At 36.9% G+C, this 26,362-nt stretch overlaps 1 protein-coding gene across 1 annotated transcript in view; it reads right to left on the reverse strand.

The window, feature by feature from the left end:
* Positions 1-3,531: 3,531 nt before the first annotated feature.
* plxdc2 (plexin domain containing 2) overlaps positions 3,532-26,362 on the reverse strand; it is a 249,937-nt gene continuing 227,106 nt past the window's right edge. Inside the window, exons 13-14 of the mRNA XM_002933138.4 lie at positions 15,375-15,535; positions 3,532-8,080 (exon numbers count right to left, since the gene is read on the reverse strand). Coding sequence (XP_002933184.1) covers positions 7,964-8,080; positions 15,375-15,535 — 278 coding nt within the window. The 3' untranslated portion in view covers positions 3,532-7,963. The remainder of the gene's footprint in view (positions 8,081-15,374; positions 15,536-26,362) is intronic.

The raw sequence follows: 26,362 nt of genomic DNA on the forward strand, positions 1-26,362 counted from the left end.
ATACTAACATTATATTAATATTTATGATCCAATATCCTGATAGAGGTACCTAATAGCCAATCTTAGCCCTTATTTGGCTCCTCCATGAACTTTTATGGTGCTTGTGTTGCTCTCCAAGTCTTTTTACAGTTGACTGTGGCTCACGAGTGAGAAAGGTTGGGGACCCCTGCATTAACCAATGAATTGACTGAACTCTGTCTTTTGCTCCCACACTACTTCCTGTTACAGTTATCACTGCATTATTTCCTGTCAGCTGATCTCTGAGGGAGCACACAGCCCATCACTAAATGGTGGCTCAAGGGAAATTTTTACCAAATATAAATATTCTGATTTGGTAAGATTCATTAATGGGTCACTTTTTAGTATATCAATATCTGTTGGATAGTTTTCATTCTGGGGGTAAAGTTTGCCTTAAATCAAAGAAAAATCTCAAAAACTTGAATGAAAAAATCAGCAGCTTAAACCTGTTGAGTTTCTATAGTCAATGGGGGGGGGGGGGGGGGGGTACAGTATAGTTTCAACATTCAAGCTATTTTTTTTCTATTTTTTATGAAACTTTCAGATTTGTAAAAATGAATGAAACAATACAATTCTCTGATTTTTACCACAAATGAATGCATTCAAGTTCTTCCGTAAATATGCTAGTGATAAAGAAAAATATCTTCCAGTTTCAAGTTTATTTTCAATATTTTGCTTAATAATTCCATGTGTTAGAATGCAGAAGAAGTGGAGAGTAGTGATGAGCGAATTTTTTCGCCAGGCATGGATTCGCAGCGAATTTCTGCATGTCGCCGCGAATTGTTTCGCAAAACTTTTGTGAAAATTCGCTGTATATAAATTTTTTTTGTCGCACGTCAAATTGGGCGCGGTCACAAAAAAGGGGCGTGGTTGGGTCAACCTGGGCGTGCTCGTGTCAAAATTTGTGCACGGTTGCGTCAAACAAAAAAAAAACACGAGCAACAAAAAGACGCGGGCTACAAATAAATAGTTCACCATTTTGCTAATTTTCTTGCCGTTTCGCGACTTTTATGGCAAAGTGAAATGGGACAGATTCGTTCATCACTACCAAACATATTTTTGTAACACGGGGAGGCTAATTCATCCATTTTTTGAATTTGTGAGTTTTTTCTGTAATTCAAATAAACTTGAAAATGTACCAATTGTGAATAGTGGCTTATTTATTAAATATAAAAAGCTGATTGAATTTAAGCATGAAAATATGCACAGAATTCTTAGTATCTAAGTATCATTCTCAATGGGTCTACAAACTCTCTTAAAATGTGAAAAAGTCTAATTAAAAAACAACATACATTTAACGTAGGACAATTCCCATTGGCTGCTACATGAACAAGCTTTTATTTAGTTTTACAAGTGATTCTTTTATGCATTGGAACCAGAATTTGAATTTGGGAGTTTTTGCTCAAAAAAATTCAAATTGCGGCAACAATTTGAATTTGAATGTTGAAAGTATTCAAAAGTTTATTTGTTTTTATGAAAACTATATATATATTATTTCTTGAAAAATAATTTGAAAAAAAAATAGGTAGACTGTAGAAAAAAATAAATATAACTTATTAGCGCAAAGTAGACAACAGTAGCCAAAATTATTGAAACAATTACGGCAGTTTATTGCATGAATGTTCCCATGCCATATTGCACTGCATAAAAAAATGGTGATTTATCAGAAAGAAGGAATTCATGCAGTTGCATCAACACATGCCATTTGTATCCCATTATCTTGTAGGTTTCATTCTGCTGATAGCAACAATAATGCTGGCTACATTTATGCTTATCTGTGATTTCAGCTTTCCAGGATATGTAATATTCAAAGAGACACTTCTGTCAAAATAAATACATTTGTGACTTGAAATAACATGGCGTGCTGGCTAAAGTACAGATCCTGATTTTTTCTTTAAGTTTGCAAATAAAATAGCCATTTTTCCCCATTGTTTTTGTTTGCACAAAAATATCCAAATAATCCTCCTTCTTGTACAAAAGAAAATAAAAAATATGTTCTGTCATGCTTTATAACTGGTAATTTCATGACTTAGTTTTTCCAAGCAATGGTAATAGTTCCATCAGTCATAAAGCTACACTAGAAAACAATATAAGGACAAGGGCACATGTGACCATTGGCAACTTCTTGCTGCCTGCCAATTTTTAACTCGTTTGGGTGGCAAAACTCTTACACTGTTAGAATTGCCACCTGTCCGGTTTTTTGGAAGGGCTGTCTGGGTCAAAACCTCCTGCTCAGTTTCCCAAATTAGGAAAACTGGGCAGGGTTTACTGTCATTGATGGCATAGCCCCCCCGTGATGTCACAGCCTCGCCTCTTTTCGCCACCCCTGCCTGGCAGAGGTGGAAACCCTACACACCGTTATCCATTGACCTGAATAGTAATCATTTAGCCTTGCCACTGCAATCGTAGGTAAAAATAATTGTTGCCTGGAAATGCAGCAGTGAGAGTTTCCAATGATAGTTGTTTGGTTATTTATTATAATTGAATTGAAGATGTTAATTTCTCGGGGCATCTGTCAGGTTAAACACTTTTGATTTGGATATATTTTTTATCCATGCCGCAAGTACAGGTATGGGATCCCTTATCCAGAAAGTTCCAAATTACAGAAAGGCCATCTCCCATAGACTCTGTTATAAGCAAATAATTCTAATTTTTAAAAATGATTCCCTTTTCTCTGTAATAATAAAACAGTACCTTGTACTTGATCCCAACTAAGATATAATTACCCCTTATTGGGGGCGAGAACAGCCCTATTGGGTTTATTTAATGGTTAAATGATTCCCTTTTCTCTGTAATAATAAAACAGTACCTTGTACTTGATCCCAACTAAGATATAATTACCCCTTATTGGGGCAGAACAGCCCTATTGGGTTTATTTAATGGTTAAATGATTCCCTTTTCTCTGTAATAATAAAACAGTACCAGTACTTTATCCCAACTAAGGTATAATTACCCCTTATTGGGGGCAGAACAGCCCTATTGGGTTTATTTAATGGTTAAATGATTCCCTTTTCTCTGTAATAATAAAACAGTACCTGTACTTGATCCCAACTAAGGTATAATTACCCCTTATTGGGGGCAGAACAGCCCTATTGGGTTTATTTAATGGTTAAATGATTCCCTTTTCTCTGTAATAATAAAACAGTACCTGTACTTGATCCCAACTAAGATATAATTACCCCTTATTGGGGGCAGAACAGTTCTATTGGGTTTATTTAATGGTTAAATGATTCCCTTTTCTCTGTAATAATACTGTACTTGATCCCAAATAAGATATCATGAATCCTTATTGGGGGCAGAACAGTCCAATTGGGTTTATTTAATAGTTAAATGATTTTTAGCAGACTTAAGTTATGGAGATCCAAATTACGGGAAGATCCCTTATCCGGAAAACCCCAGGTCCCGAGCACTCTGGATAACAGGTTCCATACCTATACAACAAAAACTGTAAGCAGTGAAATGTACATAAGTCACCAACCTTTCCAAAAACACAGGCAAAACATAGCAAAATGAAAAAATGATTAATTTTAATTAAAAGTAAGCACCTTTATTGTCGAAGAACACAGTAAAATAAGTATATTTTCCTTTATGCTATCCTGTTAATATAGTATCATTCCCAGCTCTATTTCTTTATCTCCTGTACAGCTTTGAAGATTTCATGGTGAATTATAAACCTATTGTTCTTCTCTTACCCCCACTACGATTTATTGCAGGATTGCATACAATATCATGTGAGCAATTCACCTTGAATGAAACAGTGTTGCCCATAATAGACAGGGGACATATGGAATAAAAGGCAAATGGACAAAGGTAGAGAACTGTTACCAAACAGGGTCACTGTACAGGGAACTCTCCAGCTCTTATGGAATCAAAACATTTATCAAGAGATACTGTATCGTCATTTCTGCTCTCATGAAAAGATTTTGAGCAAAATATACCCAGATTTCTCTTTTTTCTGTGTCATAATAAATGTAAGGTCTTGATGACCAAGATTCTGCATCAGTGATAAATACTGTATGTTCTAAAGCTAGATATCATTCAGCGCTATAGCTGTAGGCCTCATTCAATTTGTTACGTTCTTTGAAATTCTAGCACCTACAAATACATAATGTACACAAATACCCATGTGGGGTGCAACCATTCTATTGTGTGCTGCAAGAAGGTAATACATTTCTGTGATTATTTTTTTTAAACACTTTAATATATTGTTTTGTTGACCCGTCTGACACAAGACATTGCTAGAAATGATTCCTGAGAATAGATAATCTGCAATCATATTTATACAGATGCATTAAGAATGGTTAAAGACTAACCATGTTGCCATTACACTCTACCAACTACAGTGCCATGTAAAATAATTTATTACATATTCCTCAAGATCTTGTAGTCATAACTGGTTTATATTAGGAGTAATTGTGGATTACACAAACTATTTCACAATTCTTGACATTCATTTTAATAAAAAATTTTTGTAGTAGATAATTAAGGAGCCATGTTGATGGTATCATTCAATTATATAAAGCAGTGTTCCCCAACCAGAGGCTCGGGGGCAACATGTTGCTCACTAACCCCTTGGATGTTGCTCTCAGTGCCCCCAAACCAGGTAGTTATTTTTGAATTCCTGACTTGGGGGCAAGTTTTGGTTGAATAAAAACAAGATTTCCTACCAAATAAAGCCCCTGTAAGCTGATAGTGTGCATAGAGGCCCCTAATAGCCAATCACAGCCCTTATTTGGCACCTCCATGAACATTTATGATGCTTGTGTTGCTCCCCAAGTTTTTTTACATTTGGCTGTGGCTTATGAGTAAGAAAGGTTGGGGATCACTGATTTAAATTAAAAGAATCAGTATATATATGTATAAATCAGTGCTATTCAATTTTTTCTAGTTCTAGGGCAATATTGAGGTCTTGGGGGGAAGGCCAAATCTGGGGGACTTCAAACCTTTTTGTACTGTAAACAAACTAATTGTAGATCACGAATTCCTTTCAGAAGGCCACGAAATTACCTGAATGAACAAAGTGTTCCATCACAGTCATTTACAAAAAAAAAAATACATTCCTGTAAGGGTTCTTGAACAGGTAGTGAATTGAATAAAACTAATGGGCAGATTTATAAAATGTTGAGATGTTCGCCCTTAGTTTGATCATGTAAAAACAAAATGTCTTCTGTATATGGAAATGTTTCTGTGAGATTTCAAATTTTTTTGAAAGAAAAATTTCACTGGTGTTTTTTTTTCTTAAACACGGTAGAGATCAAAATCGATGGTCAAATTTCTTTCATGAAATATTTTATCAAGGGACTCGCCTTAATTCTTTGTTATGTTTGTCATTTTATTTAATAAATAATGATGGGAACCTCAAGTAACCCTAAATGATTTAATGCATGAGGGTGAAAAAACCCAAGAAATGGTATGTGATCTTTCTCACTTGCAAGATAAATCTAAGTCCTGGATGTTAATAAATCTGCTCCTATGTGTCTAAATGCTTCCTGTGTATACAGTGGTGCATAAAAAGTTGGTAAACCCTTTAACATTTTCTAAAACATCATCTGATTTCCAAACAAATCAACTTCATCTAAAAGTAGATAAAGAAACCAAGTTAAATAACAAAAACAAACATTATTATATTTGGTCATAAAAAATATAGATAATTTTAAAGGGTTTGCAAACATTCAAAACCACTGTATATATATATATATAATATCTTGAGAATGTTCTGAGTCCATAGAAATCTAATTCATAAAAATAATCATTGTAATAGGGACAATGCATTTTGCCTTTAAGGGAGAAGGAAAGGTAAAAACTAAGTAAGCTTTATCAGAAAGGTCTATGTAAATACAGCCATAAGCACTCACAGAAACGCTGCACTGAGTCCTCTATCAAAAGAAACACAGGATTTCTTGTCTCCTTTTTTGTGAACATGTTCTTACGGTATGTGACTTTCCTCTGTCAGAAAAATCCTTTGTTCCCGAGGCCAGAGTCTGTGCAGCTCCCTCCTCTCTCCTGCTCCCCCTCCCATAAGAATTTACAAAACTCCCTCCCCCCTCCCTTGGGAATGTATAATCTGAGCTATAACGGCTAAGCTGCAAGCTATGAAGACCAAGCTAAAATGGCAGCTGCTATCTTAAACAAACGGAGGGAGCTTTTAGGGTTCTTTACTCCGGTATGGTAATGCTTTCTGCAGAATAAATATAGTGTTCTAGGGGCACTAATGTGGCGAATCTATTGGCAGTAAAATGCCAAAATGACTTTCCTTCTCCTTTAAATCCTACCCAAATCAGGCCTGTCTATATAAAAGAATGTTTTTTTTTATACCACCACAAGAAAAGTATGAAAAATATATATAGTTTAATGCCATGATGCCACAATATCATGGTTGATTTAAAAGCTTGAATGCACGGCAAAAGCAGTAAATGAACTTTAAATGGATAATGTAAACAAATGGGCAAAGTTTTTGTGATTAAACCAAGATTTTTGCCGTAAAAGCAGTTCTACCTGTCATCCACTCATAAGTGTTCCCATACCAACGTACAGGGATGGAATCCTTAGATTATGGACCTGTTTCTACAATATATGTGAATCTCCTTAAAACCAAAGCACAGTTATTGTCAAAATATGTGTAAAATATAAAAGAAATGGTAAAATAACGAAATCCAGTTGAGTATCATCTGAGTGCGGAAATGTTCTTAGTTACAATGTACAATAGAAAAATATGTGATGAAACATGAAATTTGCCAACCAGATTTAGTTGCCTTGTTTTGCACAAGTAGAACTTTCTCCACCAGCCCAAAGAGTTTTGAAAAGTGCCTGTACATTTTTAATGCAATATATATGGCAACTAAAGGAAAAAGCTTTTAACACCTTTCAGCTAGGTATTACGGGCAATATTGCAATTCTCAAACAATTGCCACTGATAAAGGTGCAGCACAAACATGGCCAATAGTAACTCATCATAATTGGATTAAAAGCATAAAACACATTCAAAAAAGTGTTTTTGTAAGTGGTTAAGCCTTGAGGGAAGCACTTGTACCTTATTAACAGGGATTATCACCCATAGGCTTGGTCCACACCTCCAAATGGGTCATCTATAGTGATATGCACTTTTTGTAACTTGCAATGCTTCTTTCTGATGCTCAGCCGGCTCACCGCTGCTGGTTGTTGCTTGTTGGGCATGCTCAAGTGCTGCTGAGACCGCTCTTTCATGTCCTATGATGTTACCACTGGGGTGTTAAATAAAGACTATTCAAAAATATGAAACTTGCGAGTCAACTTGTTGGAATTAATCATCACTTTTGGAAAAATCGTGTACTCCTAGGCTGGCACAGAAGTCCATATATTAGGTACATCATTTCAAATATAACACTTTGTTGGGCTTGCACATTAATAGTGCATGTTCTAATTTATCTGTAAATATAAGCATGTTATTTAAACACCAAAGTTGGCAGTGACAGCGACACTATGTTCTTTGTTGCAGTTGATGCCATATTACACCGTTTTATATTTAAGTTTCTCCTACTTGTTACACTATATAAGATTCCATATTTTCCTTCACCTCTATGTTTGATATATTGGTTTGTTTTTCGCACATGTATTGTCTATGTGTCATCCCATAAAAGACCACAAAAACAGTATAGAGATGCCCTGTATAGTAAAGACACTCAAAGTCATTTTTGTCAGTTCTCTCCTGAATCCAGTAGAAGAGTCCCTGTATATTTTTTCTACTCTTGTCCAATGGTGGTTCCTGGCATTTCTGTAAGATTCCACAAAGGAAGACCACTGTGATAGGTATTTGAATATGAGAGAGAAAATGCTCTTTCATCTTTATAAGCTCTTGCCGGAATTCATTTTCTGCTTCAGCATTGGTAGCTCACAGCTTTCCTTGGAAAAGATATCAAAAATATAAATGTCACACCAGAAACCAGTACTGGCGTTTTGTTCAAAAATTTTAACATTGCTCAGAGACAATGAAACCTTCTTTTTCTCCAGTAGGCTCCACTTCAGCATAGGCAGGATGTCCTGATCCTCTTCTAAACTTCATGGCTGGCCACCTGCTTGGACGGCGCTACGGTGACAAAGAGGAAAAAATATTTTTTAAATTCAAGTAATGGATAATTAGTTAGAATGGAGTCAGCAATGGATTTTGTAGCCTGGTATTTATATTCTAGTTGAAGGCAAACTAACCTACTGGCTTATTTGTTCATGTACATGGCACAATTTTATACATTTTAGGTACTTGTTTAAGTTCTCTTTTCAAGTTTCTTTGTACAGGTATGGGACCTATTATCCAGAATGCTCGGGGCCTGTGGTTTTCCGGATAAGGGATCTTTCTGTAATTTGGATCTCCATACCTTAAGTCTGCTAAAATCATTTCATTATTGAATAAACCCAATAGGATTGTTTTGCCCCAATAAGGATTAACTATATCTTAGCTGGGATCAAGTACAGGTACTGTTTTATTATTACAGAGAAAAGGGAATCATTTAACCATTAAATAAACCCAATAGGGCTGTTCTGCCCCAATAAGGGGTAATTATATCTTAGTTGGGATCAAGTACAGGTACTGTTTTATTATTACAGAGAAAAGGGAATCATTTAACCATTAAATAAACCCAATAGGGCTGTTCTGCCCCCAATAAGGGGTAATTATATCTTAGTTGGGATCAAGTACAAGGTACTGTTTTATTATTACAGAGAAAAGGGAATCATTTAACCATTAAATAAACCCAATAGGGCTGTTCTGCCCCAATAAGGGGTAATTATATCTTAGTTGGGATCAAGTACAGGTACTGTTTTATTATTACAGAGAAAAGGGAATCATTTAACCATTAAATAAACCCAATAGGGCTGTTCTGCCCCCAATAAGGGGTAATTATATCTTAGTTGGGATCAAGTACAAGGTACTGTTTTATTATTACAGAGAAAAGGGAATCATTTAACCATTAAATAAACCCAATAGGGCTGTTCTGCCCCCAATAAGGGGTAATTATATCTTAGTTGGGATCAAGTACAGGTACTGTTTTATTATTACAGAGAAAAGGGAAATCATTTTCAAACATTAGAATTATTTGCTTATACTCGAGTCTATGGGAGATGGCCTTTCCTTAATTCGGACCTTTCTGGATAACAGGATTCCAGATAACGGATCCCATACCTGTACATGTTATTGAGTAGTGAAACATTTTCAAAATTCTTAGAACAACCAGTTGCTTTGGACTGCTATATACTGTATAAATGCGTTCTGTGTAGTTTATTGGTTTAGAGATGCATAGCACTGGTGCAGTACTGGTCCGAAACATGTAGTGCTATGCATCTCTAAACCAATAAACTACACAGAACGCATCTGGCTCTCCAGTGGATTTTTTTATTTTTACATGGTACTTATTGAAGTGGACCTGGCGAAACTTACACCACTGTCTGATTGAGCCCCTTCACTGTGGTTTACACTTTGTGGCACACAGGATATATTTTCTTTTGTCACTATATACTGTATATCATGGCCTAGATAAATGCTAACCTTCATAGACATTTTTCTAATGGGAATTGTTTGCCTACATATATGTTTTTGCCTATTATGACCTCCACTCTATATAAAGTGATTACAAGGTTAGTGCTAGAATGTATAACCTTGGGTGGCATTATGTGAAATAACACCACAAAATATGATGGATTTTATTCCATGTCCGCTTTTAACATTACTCATGTTCAGTGATTCTAAGCAGGGAAGATGTATTATTAGTGAATTCATGTATAATTACCATAAAATGCAAATAACTGGCAAGTAGACAGGCGCCTAAGTGTGGAATATTTCTTTCCTCTTCTTTAGTGAATGCAATTGACAATCATTGTGTAGAGTTATACATTTCCTACTGCCTCAATGCTCAACCAATTTTATTACCAACAGGGTGTGCAGCAATGCAATCTAAACGTTCCCAACAAACTTACTGTGTATCCCTGAAGTCATTTCATGGAACAGTTGTTCCTCCTAGGTTATTTCTTGAAAATGCAAAGAATACCTTCTAAATCAGAATGACCAAGATAACTATTTACTACCAAGTGTAGTATGAGTACGATTCCTTTAACAATACGACAAAAAGGTCCAAGTTTTGTAATACATTTATGGGATCCCTTATCCGGAAACCCGTTAACCAGAAAGTTCCGAATTACGGAAAGGTCATCTCCCATAGACTCCATTGTAAACAAATAACTAATTTTTTTTAAACGATTCCCTTTTCTCTGTAATAATAAAACAGTACCTTGTACTTGATCCCAACTAAGATATAATTACCCCTTATTGGGGCAGAACAATCCTATTGGGTTTATTCAATGGTTAAATGATTCCCTTTTCTCTGTAATAATAAAACAGTACCTGTACTTGATCCCAACTAAGATATAATTACCCCTTATTGGGGGCAGAACAGCCCTATTGGGTTTATTTAATGGTTAAATGATTCCCTTTTCTCTGTAATAATAAAACAGTACCTGTACTTGATCCCAACTAAGATATAATTACCCCTTATTGGGGGCAGAACAGCCCTATTGGGTTTATTTAATGGTTAAATGATTCCCTTTTCTCTGTAATAATAAAACAGTACCTGTACTTGATCCCAACTAAGATATAATTACCCCTTATTGGGGGCAGAACAGCCCTATTGGGTTTATTCAATATTTAAATGATATTTAGCAGACTTAAGTTATGGAGATCCGAATTACGGAAAGATCCCTTATCCCGAAAACCCTAGGTCCCGAATATTCTGGATAAAAGGTCCCATACCTGTACTATGAATTTAAAAAAAAAAATAGAATATATCATTTTTAATTTTATGAAGACTTTTCTTTTCAAAAAAGGTGTGTGCAGTCTTCATGTTTGAGTGCACTGAGGGCTATGAATTGATTGGAATTCTTCACTGGGTAAAGATTTGTGCTGAAAATTTACTGATATTCCATGGTCTATATTAAACTCAGTTAAAATATACTTTGGAGAAGAACAAAGAGCAGATTTGAAGTTCATGAATGAAACATGAAATAACACTGAATGTCAATGCAACACTATCCAAGGAATAAAGAAAATGTTGTCTACAATATTATAATACTTTTTTTCAAGAAGATACAGAAGTTCTGTTTGAATTTTTTTTTTACCACTTGACATAGTTGCAGTGAAAACAAAATTTTATTCGCTTACAACAAAAAGGCTATTGTGATACTAATATCTACAGTTAGTATTGATATTGGTATATATGGTTTATGTATGTGAGTGTATAGATAGGTCAGTATGGGTCTGTATGTGAGTGTATAGATAGGTCAGTATGGGTCTGTATGTGAGTGGATAGATAGGTCAGTGTGGGTCTGTATGTGAGTGGATAGATAGGTCAGTATGGGTCTGTATGTGAGTGTATAGATAGGTCAGTATGGGTCTGTATGTGAGTGGATAGATAGGTCAGTATGGGTCTGTATGTGAGTGTATAGATAGATCAGTATGGGTCTGTATGTGAGTGGATAGATAGGTCAGTATGGGTCTGTATGTGAGTGGATAGATAGATCAGTATGGGTCTGTATGTGAGTGTATAGATAGGTCAGTATGGGTCTGTATGTGAGTGGATAGATAGGTCAGTATGGGTCTGTATGTGAGTGTATAGATAGATCAGTATGGGTCTGTATGTGAGTGGATAGATAGGTCAGTATGGGTCTGTATGTGAGTGGATAGATAGATCAGTATGGGTCTGTATGTGAGTGTATAGATAGGTCAGTATGGGTCTGTATGTGAGTGGATAGATAGGTCAGTATGGGTCTGTATGTGAGTGGATAGATAGATCAGTATGGGTCTGTATGTGAGTGGATAGATAGGTCAGTATGGGTCTGTATGTGAGTGGATAGATAGGTCAGTATGGGTCTGTATGTGAGTATATAGATAGGTCAGTATGGGTCTGTATGTGAGTGTATAGATAGGTCAGTGTGGGTCTGTATGTGAGTGTATAGATAGGTCAGTATGGGTCTGTATGTGAGTGTATAGATAGGTCAGTGTGGGTCTGTATGTGAGTGGATAGATAGGTCAGTATGGGTCTGTATGTGAGTGTATAGATAGGTCAGTGTGGGTCTGTATGTGAGTGTATAGATAGGTCAGTATGGGTCTGTATGTGAGTGGATAGATAGGTCAGTATGGGTCTGTATGTGAGTGGATAGATAGGTCAGTATGGGTCTGTATGTGAGTGGATAGGTCAGTATGGGTCTGTATGTGAGTGGATAGATAGGTCAGTATGGGTCTGTATGTGAGTGTATAGATAGATCAGTATGGGTCTGTATGTGAGTGGATAGGTCAGTATGGGTCTGTATGTGAGTGTATAGATAGGTCAGTGTGGGTCTGTATGTGAGTGTATAGATAGGTCAGTATGGGTCTGTATGTGAGTGGATAGATAGGTCAGTGTGGGTCTGTATGTGAGTGTATAGATAGGTCAGTATGGGTCTGTATGTGAGTGGATAGATAGGTTAGTATGGGTCTGTATGTGAGTGGATAGATAGGTCAGTATGGGTCTGTATGTGAGTGGATAGATAGGTCAGTGTGGGTCTGTATGTGAGTGGATAGATAGGTCAGTATGGGTCTGTATGTGAGTGGATAGATAGGTCATTATGAGTTTGTGTATACTGGGTTCTCTTGGAAGGGTTGAAGTTGTTGGACTCTGGTCTTTTTTCAACTCTATGTAACTATGTACAATGTCGGACTGGCCCACCAGGATACCAGGAAAACTCCTGGTGGGCCCAGGTGTAAGTGGACCCTCCTGCTCCTGACCATTTGGCCTGTTTCATGGCCATTCCCTATTTCTGAATGGGAAGGAAAAGTATAAATAGATGCTGGCATGTAAATAAACAAGACTAGGAGAATAAAGAGGTTGGGTGAGGAAAGAAGGAAAAATAGTTTAGAAAGCAGGCCTAGGGGCTAAGGTTCTCTGGTAGGTCCCTGGGTTCCCAGTCCGATGCTGACTATGTAAAATTTTTACCATAATAAAAATGATGTTAAAACAAAATGTTTGAAGGAAATATAGGATATAATATTTAATAACAGGTTCAAACAGATAAATTGTTTTTGATGGAAAAAGCTTGAGGAGGAAAGATAAAGGTTCATGTATGAAGAAAAGTAAATAATGGGATAAAAGAAAATGGGCTGGGCTATAGAAAATAGGATCAAAAGTGAATTGCCCAAAGTTTAATGATTTTATATAGGGGTTCTTTGCAGGAATTAATCCCAGGTGTTTTAGAGTCAGAATGGAGTAAATTAACCACTGAGACATGGAAAGCAAGGAAAGCCAAGTGAATGAAAAAGGAAGAAGCAGGGTGCAGCTAAAGCCAGAGAACATTCTCCATCTGCATGATTTGGGGGGGGGGGGGGTACATAGAATGAGGAATACCATCCTCACCATCTTATACACAGCCTACTCTCTCTCCACATTGATTTTTCTGCCATCTTAGTTATCTTTGTAACTGGCATTACTGTTGGAGCTAATGTAGAAATGTGCTTAGCATATCTTATGCAAAATAGCATATAAGAATACTCTACATTTATAAAGTGATTGTGCAATCAGACCTATGCCACTGGTCTGCATTTATAGGCTGCTTTTCTGCCTTCTTAAATGCATTTTTATATAAAGATGAATATTTTCAAAGTAAAATGTCAAACCATACAGTTGTCAGAAATAGCAAATATGTGATTGCTAATTATAATCTAGATTGTTTATTTCAGCAAAGTGGCTGATTTTGTCCTAAAGGTGTTCTTCACGCTTTTCCAATTCTTTTTAATGTTCTGGATTACATAAAGTAACAGTTTTACTTCAAGTTTTACTTCAAGGTTTTGGCTCATTAAAGAGAGATTTATAATATTATTTGGGGAGTGATGTGTGTTTATTAAAGAAAAACTCTGTTATCCTCAGATACGATGAAGCCAGGGCCATCACTGCCATGTGCTAGACAGCAGTCCCGATGAAAGCAAAAACTTTTTAAAAAATAAAGGAAGACTAGAAGTAAAAAATTAAAGTGGGTTGGCTGGGTGTAAAAGCTCTAAACTACAGTATGAACAGGGTGACCTTCAAAGTTTCCTATTAAGAAGGAGCAAGATGCCCATAAAAAGCCTTAGGTGTGCTTATTGTACCCCAATTACAGAAAGTGATAAAGAGTAGTGCTCACATCAACTTAATACAGAGTTATTCAAGTGTGAAGCTTAGCAGCTTAGCAGGGCTTTTGGGTACTCCATTTTGACTGTAACATTCATTGGGTGCTGAGTTACATCAAGAGTTTCTAACCAGAGAAGATACTAAAATGTATTACTCTGCACCCAAAACATCAAGGCCTGGTCAGATATACATCCTTACTTAGTGCTCTTAGGATAAGCAGTAGCTTTGTGTAACTCAAATGTTTTTTGTGAGACAGGGTGCATACTTTAATTCCATTTTTTCTCTGCAAGAACTCTTTGTTTGTCTTCCTCCGTACCCCTAATGTAAAGCTTCTACAAACTGCTGGAGGGGCCCTGAAGTCTTACAATTAAGTGAATATTAAAAACAGTAAGGCTTTAGGAGCAGCCTAGATGTAAAGTGGCATCTAGCAAGAGGGAAAAGCCTGATCCAGCCTGATAAATAATAATAATACTAATAATAATAATAATCCAGCTATGTGAGCAAACATATCTTCAAAGCAGTATTCTCCACATATTTCAATAGTAAAGGCCAAGGAAGTTGCTAAGTTTATTATGAAGAAATGTCCCATTTCTCACCATTCTCAATAGCAGTCTAGTTCAGGGAATAGTTTAAAAAGCATCCCTGCAGCAATACTGCTTATTATTTGATAATGTTGCTATCCTATGGCTAAGCCATTTCGGTCTCCATTCCATTACCGCTATATGGCACATGTACATTATACTACAGTTACTTTTTCTTTGAATCTAAACAATCTACAGGAATGCATGCAGTAGATATTAACAGTCATAGGACCTCAAATATGTTAATAATTAATTTACTATTAATTGATTAAAAGCTCATCTATTTCAAGCCACTGAGTCAAGCTGGTGGAAGGGTAATGTGGAAACAACATTTGCAAAGTATGCACAGCATTGGAATGTTTCAATATACCAACAAATATGTTTGTATATCCAGCTGTAATATGTACTTCCACCAAAAAAGCCCCAACTACATAAATAAAGACTTTTTAATGTGGTAATTAGTTTAAGGTTATGGAACAGTTAGATGAGAGGTATACACTATTAATTCTGCCCTTGTAAACTCTCTACCTCTTCAGATAATCCTTGGCTCTATAAGCAAACACAGGCACATCTGTCTTTAAATAATGCACAGAATACTCACAGAAGCAGATGTACTCACCTCAATTAAAAAGAGACTAGCCGATGATGTTGGATGATGGTACATGTAGACTGCCACAAGAATGGCGGTAATTACAAGCAGAATCACTATCAGTATTCCGATGATTAATCCCGTGTGTAGGGTTCCATTTTTCATCTCAGCTGCACTGTTATCTGTAGAAGCTAAGAAAAGTAGATGCTTGGCATTAATTAAAGGAACAATGTTTTTTTTGTATGATTATTTTACACACTGAGGAGTTTTTACTTTCAAAACTGTATAATGGTTGACTGTTATTGTTTTTTTTACAATATTGTGATCCCATAGTGCATAATCTGTACTCTTTATAAAGAAGTCACAGTAGTTTTTGTTTAATTTTATCAATTCTCTACCCTTATTTCGTTGAGCCCATATTTGCTTCTGGTTGTTCAGTTTAGAGCCCTGATCCCCAAGCACTGGCTCGTGAGCAACATGTTGCTCACCACCCACTTTGATGTTGCTCCCAGTGGGCTCAAAGAAGGTGCCCATTTTTACATTTCTGGCTTGGAGACAAGTTTTGGAAGCACAGAGACACAGTTTTACTCCAAGCAGAGCCTCTTGCAGGCCAGCAGTCCCCATGGGGCCACCAAACAGCCAATCACAGTCCTTATTTGGCATCCCCAAAGAACTTTTCTCCTGCTTGTGTGCCTCTCCAACACTTTTCACATCTGAAAGTGCTCGTGAAAAACAATCTGGGATCCCTGGGTTAGAGAATGACCTCACTTTTCAAATAGTGCCCATAATAGCCATTCACCAGACAAATGTTCACAAATGAAACTGGGGGACCAGTTAGATAACAAAAATATAGATAAGGTAGTTTATTTAAAGCAGGAAGCTTGGGTGACATGTGGAGCAGTGACAAGGCCACATATGCTGTAGGATTTATAGTCTTACAAACGTAATGAGAACAGAAAGAAGCAGCTATGCAAATCACAATGAAAATCACAGGGGGAGGGAGAAACTCGCAAAATATTGCAAACAAATAAGCATTTTCTTTAGATTATTTATACTGAATCATGTTGAATGTGGTATTTTACTTTCTACCTCTGCAATAAAAGATAAAATGAAATTTCAGCTTTACAGTTGGAATCTTCATGATGTTTATCTCTGAAGGTTGAGTGAAATTTAACGTCTGCAGATTCCAGATGCTTTATTGCCTCCAATTTGGTAAACAGAATATCAGTCTTTCTGGAAGTAATTTGGACCCGTTTTCCTAATTAAACGCATAATGAATTTGATTTTGCTCTTATAATGAATCAACATAGTTGCCCTGCAAACAGTTTAAAGATTCTTAATGCAATGCCATCCTGGCACCATGAAATGGATCAGCGCCACAAGTAGTTTTCTGATCTGCAAGACAAATACACGGTAATGGCCAGATTCATTACTGTACACAGAGACATTTACAGACCACTGCAAATTTATCAGCAGCATTTGTATTTCCCTCTGCTGTTTGTTTTGTGCGCAGCCCAAGACTAGTCTCTGTTTTGTCCTGCAAATACATTTTATAATGAGAACTACAGCTTTAATTCAAATAATATAACCCCAAAGACCTGCTGTATTCAAATGCTGCCAATGTAACCTTTGGGATTGTCAGACACTGTCACACAAAGCTTGGTTGCCAAGATGCGCAGTAAAGCTCCTGACAGTCTCGTTATCTGCTTGAGAACACACTTAATAGTCAGTTAAAACCAGACAGGGAAATTTAGTGAAAGAAGTTCTCATTTGTTATGGTAAAACAAGAGTCCTGTCCAACTATTAATATACAGTGGGGCAGTTATGCACTTTACTCATGGTTGCTACCTTTTTAAAAATGTCAGCCTGCGGGGGCTAGCGATGAAAGCAGGCAGTCATAATGTAAAGCGGGTGGGCAATGATATAAAGGGGCCTGAGTTATAATATAAAGGGGAGGGGTTATGACACAATAGCAGATTGAGGGAGGGTCATAGAGAGATCAGGGAAGAGAAAGGGAAATTTGGGGTGAGTTGGGGCCTTAAGTAGGTGTGCCATGGGCTCAAATTAAGGTTATTACAAAGTTATCCACAACTACATTGCTGATAAATAAATTTGTAGTATAGGCCATGGGCTTACCAGTTGTTTTACTGGCTAGGCTGGTAAGATAATAGCTGGGTGGTAACGCTAACCATACTATAATTGATGGCTAGTTTCTAATTAAAATGACTATGGCATCCAAAGAGACCAATAGATTTCTTGGGGGGCTTTAAAAATCTCCTGCAAATCTCTTGAAAAAATCAGCCAAAGAACTCAAGTCAACTTTTTATAAAGCATAATCTCAGCTGAAGTCATCGCATTATGTGCACTCCCACCCTGCCGAACCAACACTGCTCTTGTGTGCACTTCTCGTGTGCAGGGGCGGGTAGTGCGGGAGGGGAGGTAGTGGGCCAGGGCTGCCCAGGGTACCCAGCTGGCTAGGCCTGGTGCCAGTCCCTATCACATTCGCAGACAGTAGGATCAGTTAAATCAGGAACTAATTAATCTGTCTGAATGTTTTTGAAGTGTGGAAGGAAACCCACACAGACTAGGGGAGAAAATACAAACTCCTTGCATATAGTTCCCAACCAAGATGGTATCCAAGTCATAACCCCCATGCTGCAAGGTGGAAGTGCTACCTATTGAGCCACTGTGCTGCCCTCTTTCTATACTGAATTCTGTGTATCTTGTAAACCAGGCAATATCAAGTAATGTTGTGCTTTTATTTTGTAAATGGCTTCTATTAATAAAAAAATGGTCTGAAATTCAATGGAAGAAGATGCTAAAGAAAAAGTGAGCACAATCAAGCTGCAAATGATATTAGAACAGTTGAGGTAGGATGCAAAGAGCAGAGACACTGTGGGAAATAGATTGAAGAACTGACCATGGACGAGAAAATAACACTAATCCATAGTGATATGTTATTTGTGTCCTGCTAGAAGAGATTTGTCATTTCGGACTGGCAGCACTGCTCATTGGGACCAAGGCTTAGTACTCTATCTTGGAAATGAACACTGGCACAATAGAATGTAATGAAAATATACGCATCTGAATATAATTTATAGACAGAGGACAACATAATGAAAACAACAATAAGAAAGGAATCATTTCCATAGATGTACTTTCTACTCTTTCAACTCGGGTTCCAATACTCAGGAGATATTTTTTTCAATCTGTTTTTTAAGTAATAAAAATGTGTGAAAAAAAGGATGTGAAAGAAGTTTTGCCATAGTAACAGCATCAAACAACAAGGCCCAAACAAAAATTGTTTCTCAGGTAGAACCTCCCCATAAACCAAATGACTTCTTTTATTAGCACAGCCCTTCTGTGGGCACAACCAAAAAGTTAAGGGCTTTACATCAATCAAATCTAGAGACGTTGGAGACTAAAGGGTCAGTGAGGTTATGATAATATGGTTTTAACAAAACAAAATTGCTTTTCTTGTGTCTTCTTGCCATCCATTCAAACCAACTGGTTAATTTAACTTATGCAGTGTTATCACAATTAAGATCAGCAACAAATGATAATACAGGTATAGGACCCGTTATCCAGAATGCTCAGAACCAAGGGTATTCCGGATAAGGGGTCTCTTTCCATAATTTGGATCTACATACCTTAAGTCTACAAAAAAATCAATAAAACATTAATTAAATCCAATAGGATTGTTTTGCATCCAATAAGGATTATTTATATCTTAGTTGGGATCAATTACAAGGTTTTATTACTACAGAGAAAAATGAAATCAGTTTTTAAATTCTGAATTATTTGATTAAAATGGAGTCTATGGGAGATGGGCTTTCCGTAATTCGGAGCTTTCTGTATAACGGCTTTCCGGATAAGGGATCCAATACCTGTACCAAGAAATGTTTAATGACATTCTTAAGCAACAAATAACTTCAATTGTCAGGCACTATTATATCATGCAACAATTTTAGTAGGATCAAGTAGCTGCAAGCATGGGTGTCTTCAGGGGTTACCCAACTGTGGAACAGGCTCCTATAGCAAGGCATAGGACGCTATGTTTAAAGGCCAGCCAGGGAACATATACTTAAGCAAACATTCATTCCACAGGAAAGAATGAAACAATGATAGTGAGGTTTATAAACTGTAGAATGGTTGCGACTGTTTAATAAATTAGGAGCAATCTTTAATGTCTGGGCCCAGGGCATGTAGCAAGAGAGTGCTTATAGTTGCAATTATATGAGTCGATTGCAATTTGATGTGCACAATCATGAGCTAATTATACCATGTAGCACTTTGATAAAACAGGAAATACATGTTGCCTAGCAACTTGATTTTTAAGACACGCCCTTAATTTGGGATTTTTTTTCTGGCAGGGAAAGGGTTATAGTAGCTGACGCAGTCAATAATGGGGTTCAAACTGTCTATAAAATAAATGATGACTGGGCCATGAATCGATTTGCTTGTAAAGGAAAAAAATTAATTCCCCTTTACCGTTCCTCTAAAATGTATCACTAACCTGACATATGCGAGCCGTGGCAGGTTATTAAATTACAAGTGTTCCTTGATCTAAACCTTCACGCAAATTCAGCTGTGTCAGAATATCTCATTTTAACAAATCAGTTCACATTTGAAGAGATTTTTAGAATGAAACTTTTAGTATTCATTTGGAAACCCTCAAACTACCAAGCTGTGGATTATAATAAACTGGCTTCCAACAGCTCAAAAACCAAGGGTTATTTTACATCATCCTGTACAAAATAATGATGTAAAAAGTAAATAGTATTTTTGGATAAAGACGCAACATCAAAGATAGCAATGTCCAATTGACTTTACTGTTTGGTTGTCCCTTATGGCTCTAAAACTAGATCTCATATAAATCACTGCATTGTCATTCTATGATTTGGGTACTTGGGTAATATGGCTGGGTCATTTGCTTAAACCGTCCTTACTGGCAGCAGCTCTGGAATATTGTCTAGAAAAATAACTGTCTGCTTTTTGCAGAGTAATTAGAGCCCCAGAGGACTAAAATGGCAGTGGACTCCCCCACACACCCAATCACAGCCTATAGAAATAAAAACACATGCAAAACAGGAGGCCTATTGGAGTCCGCAGTCCAAATACTGTTTTATTACTAAGGAAGCTCAGGATTTTAACCTTCTACACTTAAGTGAAAACAGTAACCCCAAACAATTTAGGTCTTTATATAAATATACTGAATAGAACATCTCATATTTAAACCCGGTTTCATCTAAATAAACAGTTTTCATAAAAATATATGTTTTTGGTTTGTGCCATTGGGTAATCCTTAACAGACAATTACCATTTTAAATACTAAGGGCTACCCCCTGGGATCATTTGATTCACAGTGCACACAAACCAACCAAGGGCACACATGCATGATAGGTCACATCAGCCAATGAATGGACAAAGTTGTGTATTTTACTCCCACACTACTTCCTGTTAAAGTTAGAGCTGCATTATTTCCTGTCAGCTGATCTCTGAGGAAGCACACAGCCCATCACTAAATGGCGGCTCAAGGGAAAAGATGTAGAAGTGCAATATTTACTGATATATATATTCCAGTTTGGTAAGGTTCTTTAATAGGCCACTTAGTATGATATAAATTATCTGTTGGTTAAGTATTCATTCTGAGGGTATAGTTTTCCTTTAAATCTGGAATGCTAGGACATCCCCTACAAAATATGTGTTTCTAGCAAGGAATCCTTCCTACGCAGACTGGCCACATTGCACCCCTTGCCCATAAAACCATTAGGAATTTGTAGCTTACAAGTAAACAATGGGAACCAAGAGGAAAACATGAACCACTGTGCCAGAATGTCAGATGTGTTTCTTCTTGTTAATTAACCAACCAATCACTTGCCAATTAACCCTTTCATCAAATTCACTTTTCTTACATAATATGGCATTGGAAAATGTGCCACGTTTCTGTGGATTTTACCAGATCAACAAAGCTAAATTAAAAAAGATGATTTCTAATGCCGACATATACCTGGAGTAGAACTGCAGACGGTTAGTCTGTGAGATGTTTCCTTGCCACCTGAGAATGAGAAAGGTTCATTTCTTCCATCCATAAACAGCCGTATGGAATCACTATCCAGCAGTTTTACTTCATTTCTTAAAGTACTGCTTGCACTCTTCTTAATGAACCACTAATTAAGTTTTTATATTATGATCCCTATGCTAGGTCATGCTATCTTATGTTCTACAGTTTCATTAGAAACTTGGTCATTAAGAGAAGCATCAACCTTCATCAAGATCATCACAGTGTTTAAATGAGAAAGGTAATGTTTAAAGGATTAAAGAGCACAATACATATTGTTTCATGGAAAAAGTAATAAACAAATAAGGTCACCTTCTCAAAACGTATGGTTTATGAAAGGGAGAAAAACAAAATGAATTCATTTTATATAATGGTAGTATACTAATTTAAAATGGTAACTTTAGCAAAAGTAAATTGCCCTGAAAATAAAGAATACAAATATGAACTTTTAGTATACGTTCTGCTAGCAAAGGCTGTATAAAACGGCTGCAGATAACTTATATATATCCTTTTCTACATAAAATGTAAGATGGATGGCAACTAACTGCAACAAAATGTTCTACACCATATTGGTAATTTACAAACACAAATGCAGTGTGCAAAGGGCAATTACAGACACAAAATACCAATGTTTTTTTTACCAACAATGCAATTTTTCCCCCATAATTCCAGTGTAACTGAAGCCAGATGTGCACCCATTGCAATTGTCTCCAATGTGAGGAAACAAATGCAACTGATGCAAACCGGGTGCAAGTTGAGTATAGAATTTTCAGAGAGGGGGGGGATTCACTTCTGGAGTATGTGTTCAAAAGGGCATTTGCATCTGATTTACTAGGTTCTGGTGTTCTAATGTGGCAACCCTGCCAACTACTACTAGTTCCAGGTTTGCAGCAGCTCCTGGGATACCAAGTGGCAATACGGGCAGTTGCACACCATTTAATAGAACAGGCAGAATGGATGAATCCATGTGGAAGTACCTTAATATGCACCCTCTATTGCCCACAAAAGCAGGACTCATCATTAGGCATGATAGCTGAAAGATCTACATCAGGGATCCCCAACCTTTCTTAATCGTGAGCCACAGGCAAATATAAAAAGACTTGGAGGGGATTATAGGCAGATGGGGGATGTTCTTTTTTCCCATAAAAACGATCAGCGCACCAGAGGCCCCCCCTTTAGATTAGAGGAACGGAACTTCCATTTGAAGCAGCGTAGGTGGTTTTTCACGGTGAGGGCAGTGAGGTTGGGGAATGCCCTTACTAGTGATGTGGTAATGGCAGATTCTGTTAATGCCTTTAAGAGGGGCCTGGATGAGTTCTTGAACAAGCATAGTATCCAAGGCTATTGTGAAACTAATATCTACAGTTAGTATTAGTGGTTGTATATATAGATTGGTAGGCGTGGGTTGTGTGTGCTGGGTTTACTTGGATGGGTTGAACTTGATGGACTCTGGTCTTTTTTCAACCCTATGTAACTATGTAACTATGTAACACAAGCACCATAAAAGTTCATGGAGGTGCCAAATAAGGGCTAAGATTGGCTATTAGGGGCCTCTATGCACACTATCAGCTTACAGGGGCTTTATTTGGCAGGAAATCTTGTTTTTATTCAACCAAAACTTGCCCCCAAGTCAGGAATTCAAAAATAACTACCAGGTTTGGGGGCACTGAGAGCAACATCCAAGGGGTTGGGGAGCAGCATGTTGCCCCCGAGCCACTGGTTGGGGATCACTGATCTACATGAAGTAGCCCTGAAGCCTGTCAAACAGGTCAAAATATGAAGCTAGTCAACAAAGGGTCTCACATTAAAGCTGAGTAACCTTTGTGCCATATGAAGCAGGGAAGATGATGTTCTTGGTGTGTTTCCTTTGCACTGCAATGGTTTACTATATATGATATATATGATATATGCAGCTATGAATGGAAGGGATACATGGTAATTGCTCACGCATGAATACTTGTTTCATAAAGACAGAAAAGTAAGCGCAGTAAAAGCACCCCCTGTCTCATTTCATAAGCTAAAAAAAACTATTGTAGTGTCAACCCTAATCATCAACATTTTACCAATGGATATTTTTTTTCACTGTAACACAAAAAAATAATTTTCAAAGTAGAAAGTTTAATTAAACATTCAGTTAATCCAGAATTAAAGTAGACTTCTAAACTAGGTTGGGTTACCACAAAGTTTGTATTACAAATGATTTAAAGTTCCCACATACAGTCTTGTCTTTTCCTGGAATCCTCTTTTAAAATCATATGTGTGAAACTGAGCATGTCCATCCTAAAGCTCTCAATCCATTTCTTGTACCTTCCTACAGCATCTCCTCTCAATAGCTTCCATTTGCTAGGACACTCCAAGACATCTCACTATGGCCAACCCACATCTTTATCTAGATTATCAAGATTTATCAACATTCAAATTCACATTTTTACCTAGATTTGATTTGTTTTCAGCAAAAATTTGAGCCACCTAATCTTATTAAAGAACAACTCCACCCAAAGGCAACTTAAGCTTTTTGAAAAGAAACTTTTTCAAGCAAATTTGCAATAAACATCAGTTTACAAATATGCAGCCTTTTCATGATATTGAATGTAATAATATGGTTTGGAACAGTTCCCTAAGCCCCGCCCCCTGTTCCCCTGCTGATCTGGCTACTTTGAGACTCAAATAAAATGTAACAGTAGTCGAGTGTCCTCAGCCTGCCTTCAGCCTGCATCCTCCCAATCCCACAATTCCCTGCACATGTGATGCCAATAAGGAAAGGAACATCACAGTGCAATGCATTGTGGGTTATGTAGTTCCTGAAGGCTGTCTTTAAGCTGTGGAGAAGTTGTTACAATTTGTAACATCAGTGTTTTAGTCCCTCCTCCCCTGCCAGGATTTCAAATGATGCAGAAAGAAAAGAACTGTTTTGCAGCTGGATTTCTGCATATAAAAATGGAACAGATTATGATAGGTATATTAGGGGTTTCTGGGTTGTATGGGGTTCTTTAACAAATTTTTGGTTCGAAAGCCGGAGTTCCCCTTAAGTTAAAAAAAATCAAACTAAAAGCTTTCAAGATCACGTAGAAGTTAATGGGAGCGGTATTTTGAAAATTCAAGTTATTTGTCAATTAGAGATTTCCAGATTTATTAGAAATTTGTCAGATATGGACAATAAAAAGTAGAATGTCATTCCCCTGTGTTGAAGGTATTTTCTTCTTGTTTTTAAGCAACAAGTTTTCCAGTTTCATATTTATTCCTTAATAAGTGCACATTTGAGAATTTGGAGATTTAAAGTGCCCTGTTAGACAGAAGGATACATAAAAGGTACATCAATGTTTGTTTAAACATCGCTCTATATTTTTCTTGGGTCTGTTTACTACCTACCAATATATATAGAAATACAGTATATTAGTGCACAAAACACTTTAACTTAGCAAAACAGTCTTCAAGGACACATCTTACTAAAAGCATTTATTGATTAAAACATGATTTTCTTCTATTAAAATGAATGCAGCTGCAGTTTTTTTTAACATCTAGCCTAGATGGGACAGTGCCAAATCAGACTTGAAACCATTAAATACACCTTCTAGGCTTATTGATTGCATTGGAATAAGCCCCATAGCAATAGGAACCTTTTAGCTTATAAGAAGCCAATGTTGGCACAAAATCCTAATGAATAATTGAAGATTGATGAAGAGCTTCTTATCAGATTGGAGGTACATTCCCAAACAGTAACAGTACAGCGAATACAGTGACTTTCTCCAACACAGCTTTAGAAGTACTGGATCTGCCCTTAGGTACTGAATCTATAATTAGCTGGTGTCTGGATAGAGGGATAAATATATTCTTCAAGTCCTTCTGTCACTTGAAAGCAAAATCTTACATCTTTGATTATTTTATTATTTATACTTTATATGTTGATCACTGGGAAAGTATGCTAAATTATTTAGGGAACTAATATATAATTGTTATCCTGCAGGGGAAGTAAAGAAAACAAAATACTAAATCCTGCTTGATGCATAGCATGGGGCAAGCAACAACTACTTACAACTGGTAAATGAAAAGGTGCATTTCTGTTTGCAAAAATATAGAACATACAGACGGGCAGCAAATGTAAAATGCCCTGCGATCAAGGACAAGGTACTGTTTTATTGTTACAGAAAAAAATTAAATAGTTTTTAAACATATGAATTATTTGATTTAAATGGGGTCTATGGGAGATGGCTTCCCTTTTTGGATCTTTCTGGATGACGGGTTTCCAGATAACGGATCCCATACCTGTATAGTAGGATGTAGTTAGCCAATTATAGTTTTCCCCCCTCACACAGGAAAAGTTAGACTGCATCACACTTTATGCAGTGTTGAATGCTCCCAGCTCTGCTGAACAGCCTAGCAAAGCAGGCAACCTAAGCAGAATGGCTGCTTGTGCAAGTAAGCCACAAAGGGTAAGTATTCAAGGCACTATCCTCAAGGAGATTCTCTAGTAGTCTCTTAGGTCAGTCTGATCTTGTACTTCTGCCTTTCATCTTCTTTCTGATCCCAAACACCTTTTTTTCGAGTTTAACTTTAAGTGCTTCATCTTTTATGCAGGAAGGTATAAAACAATTGTCTCTTCAGCAGACATGAGCCTTTGGACCTGCTTACTGCCCACCACTCAACTGCAGGCCCTACACTTTTCTGCTTAGTTTGACCAAACCCAAGGATTGAGCATTATAAGCTTTCAAATCATGTTGTCATGTCTTCTCTCTACTCCATTTAAGATTTCTACTCTGTACTCCTCCTTCCAGACTTACCTCTCTTTCTACCTCTACCACCCTTACTTTTCTCTTCTTTTCAAAATGTCATTAATACACATTTTCTCTTATAACATATCTTACCCCCTGCTTTATCCTTTCCAATCCTTATTCCCTCTTTTCTTCTTGACACTACAGTTTTGTATTGCTTTTTGTTTTTTCCCTGTGTCCTTTACAAT

The sequence above is a fragment of the Xenopus tropicalis genome, chromosome 6 (genome assembly GCF_000004195.4).
Source record: "Xenopus tropicalis strain Nigerian chromosome 6, UCB_Xtro_10.0, whole genome shotgun sequence".
In the NCBI taxonomy this organism is placed as follows: Eukaryota; Metazoa; Chordata; class Amphibia; order Anura; family Pipidae; genus Xenopus; species Xenopus tropicalis.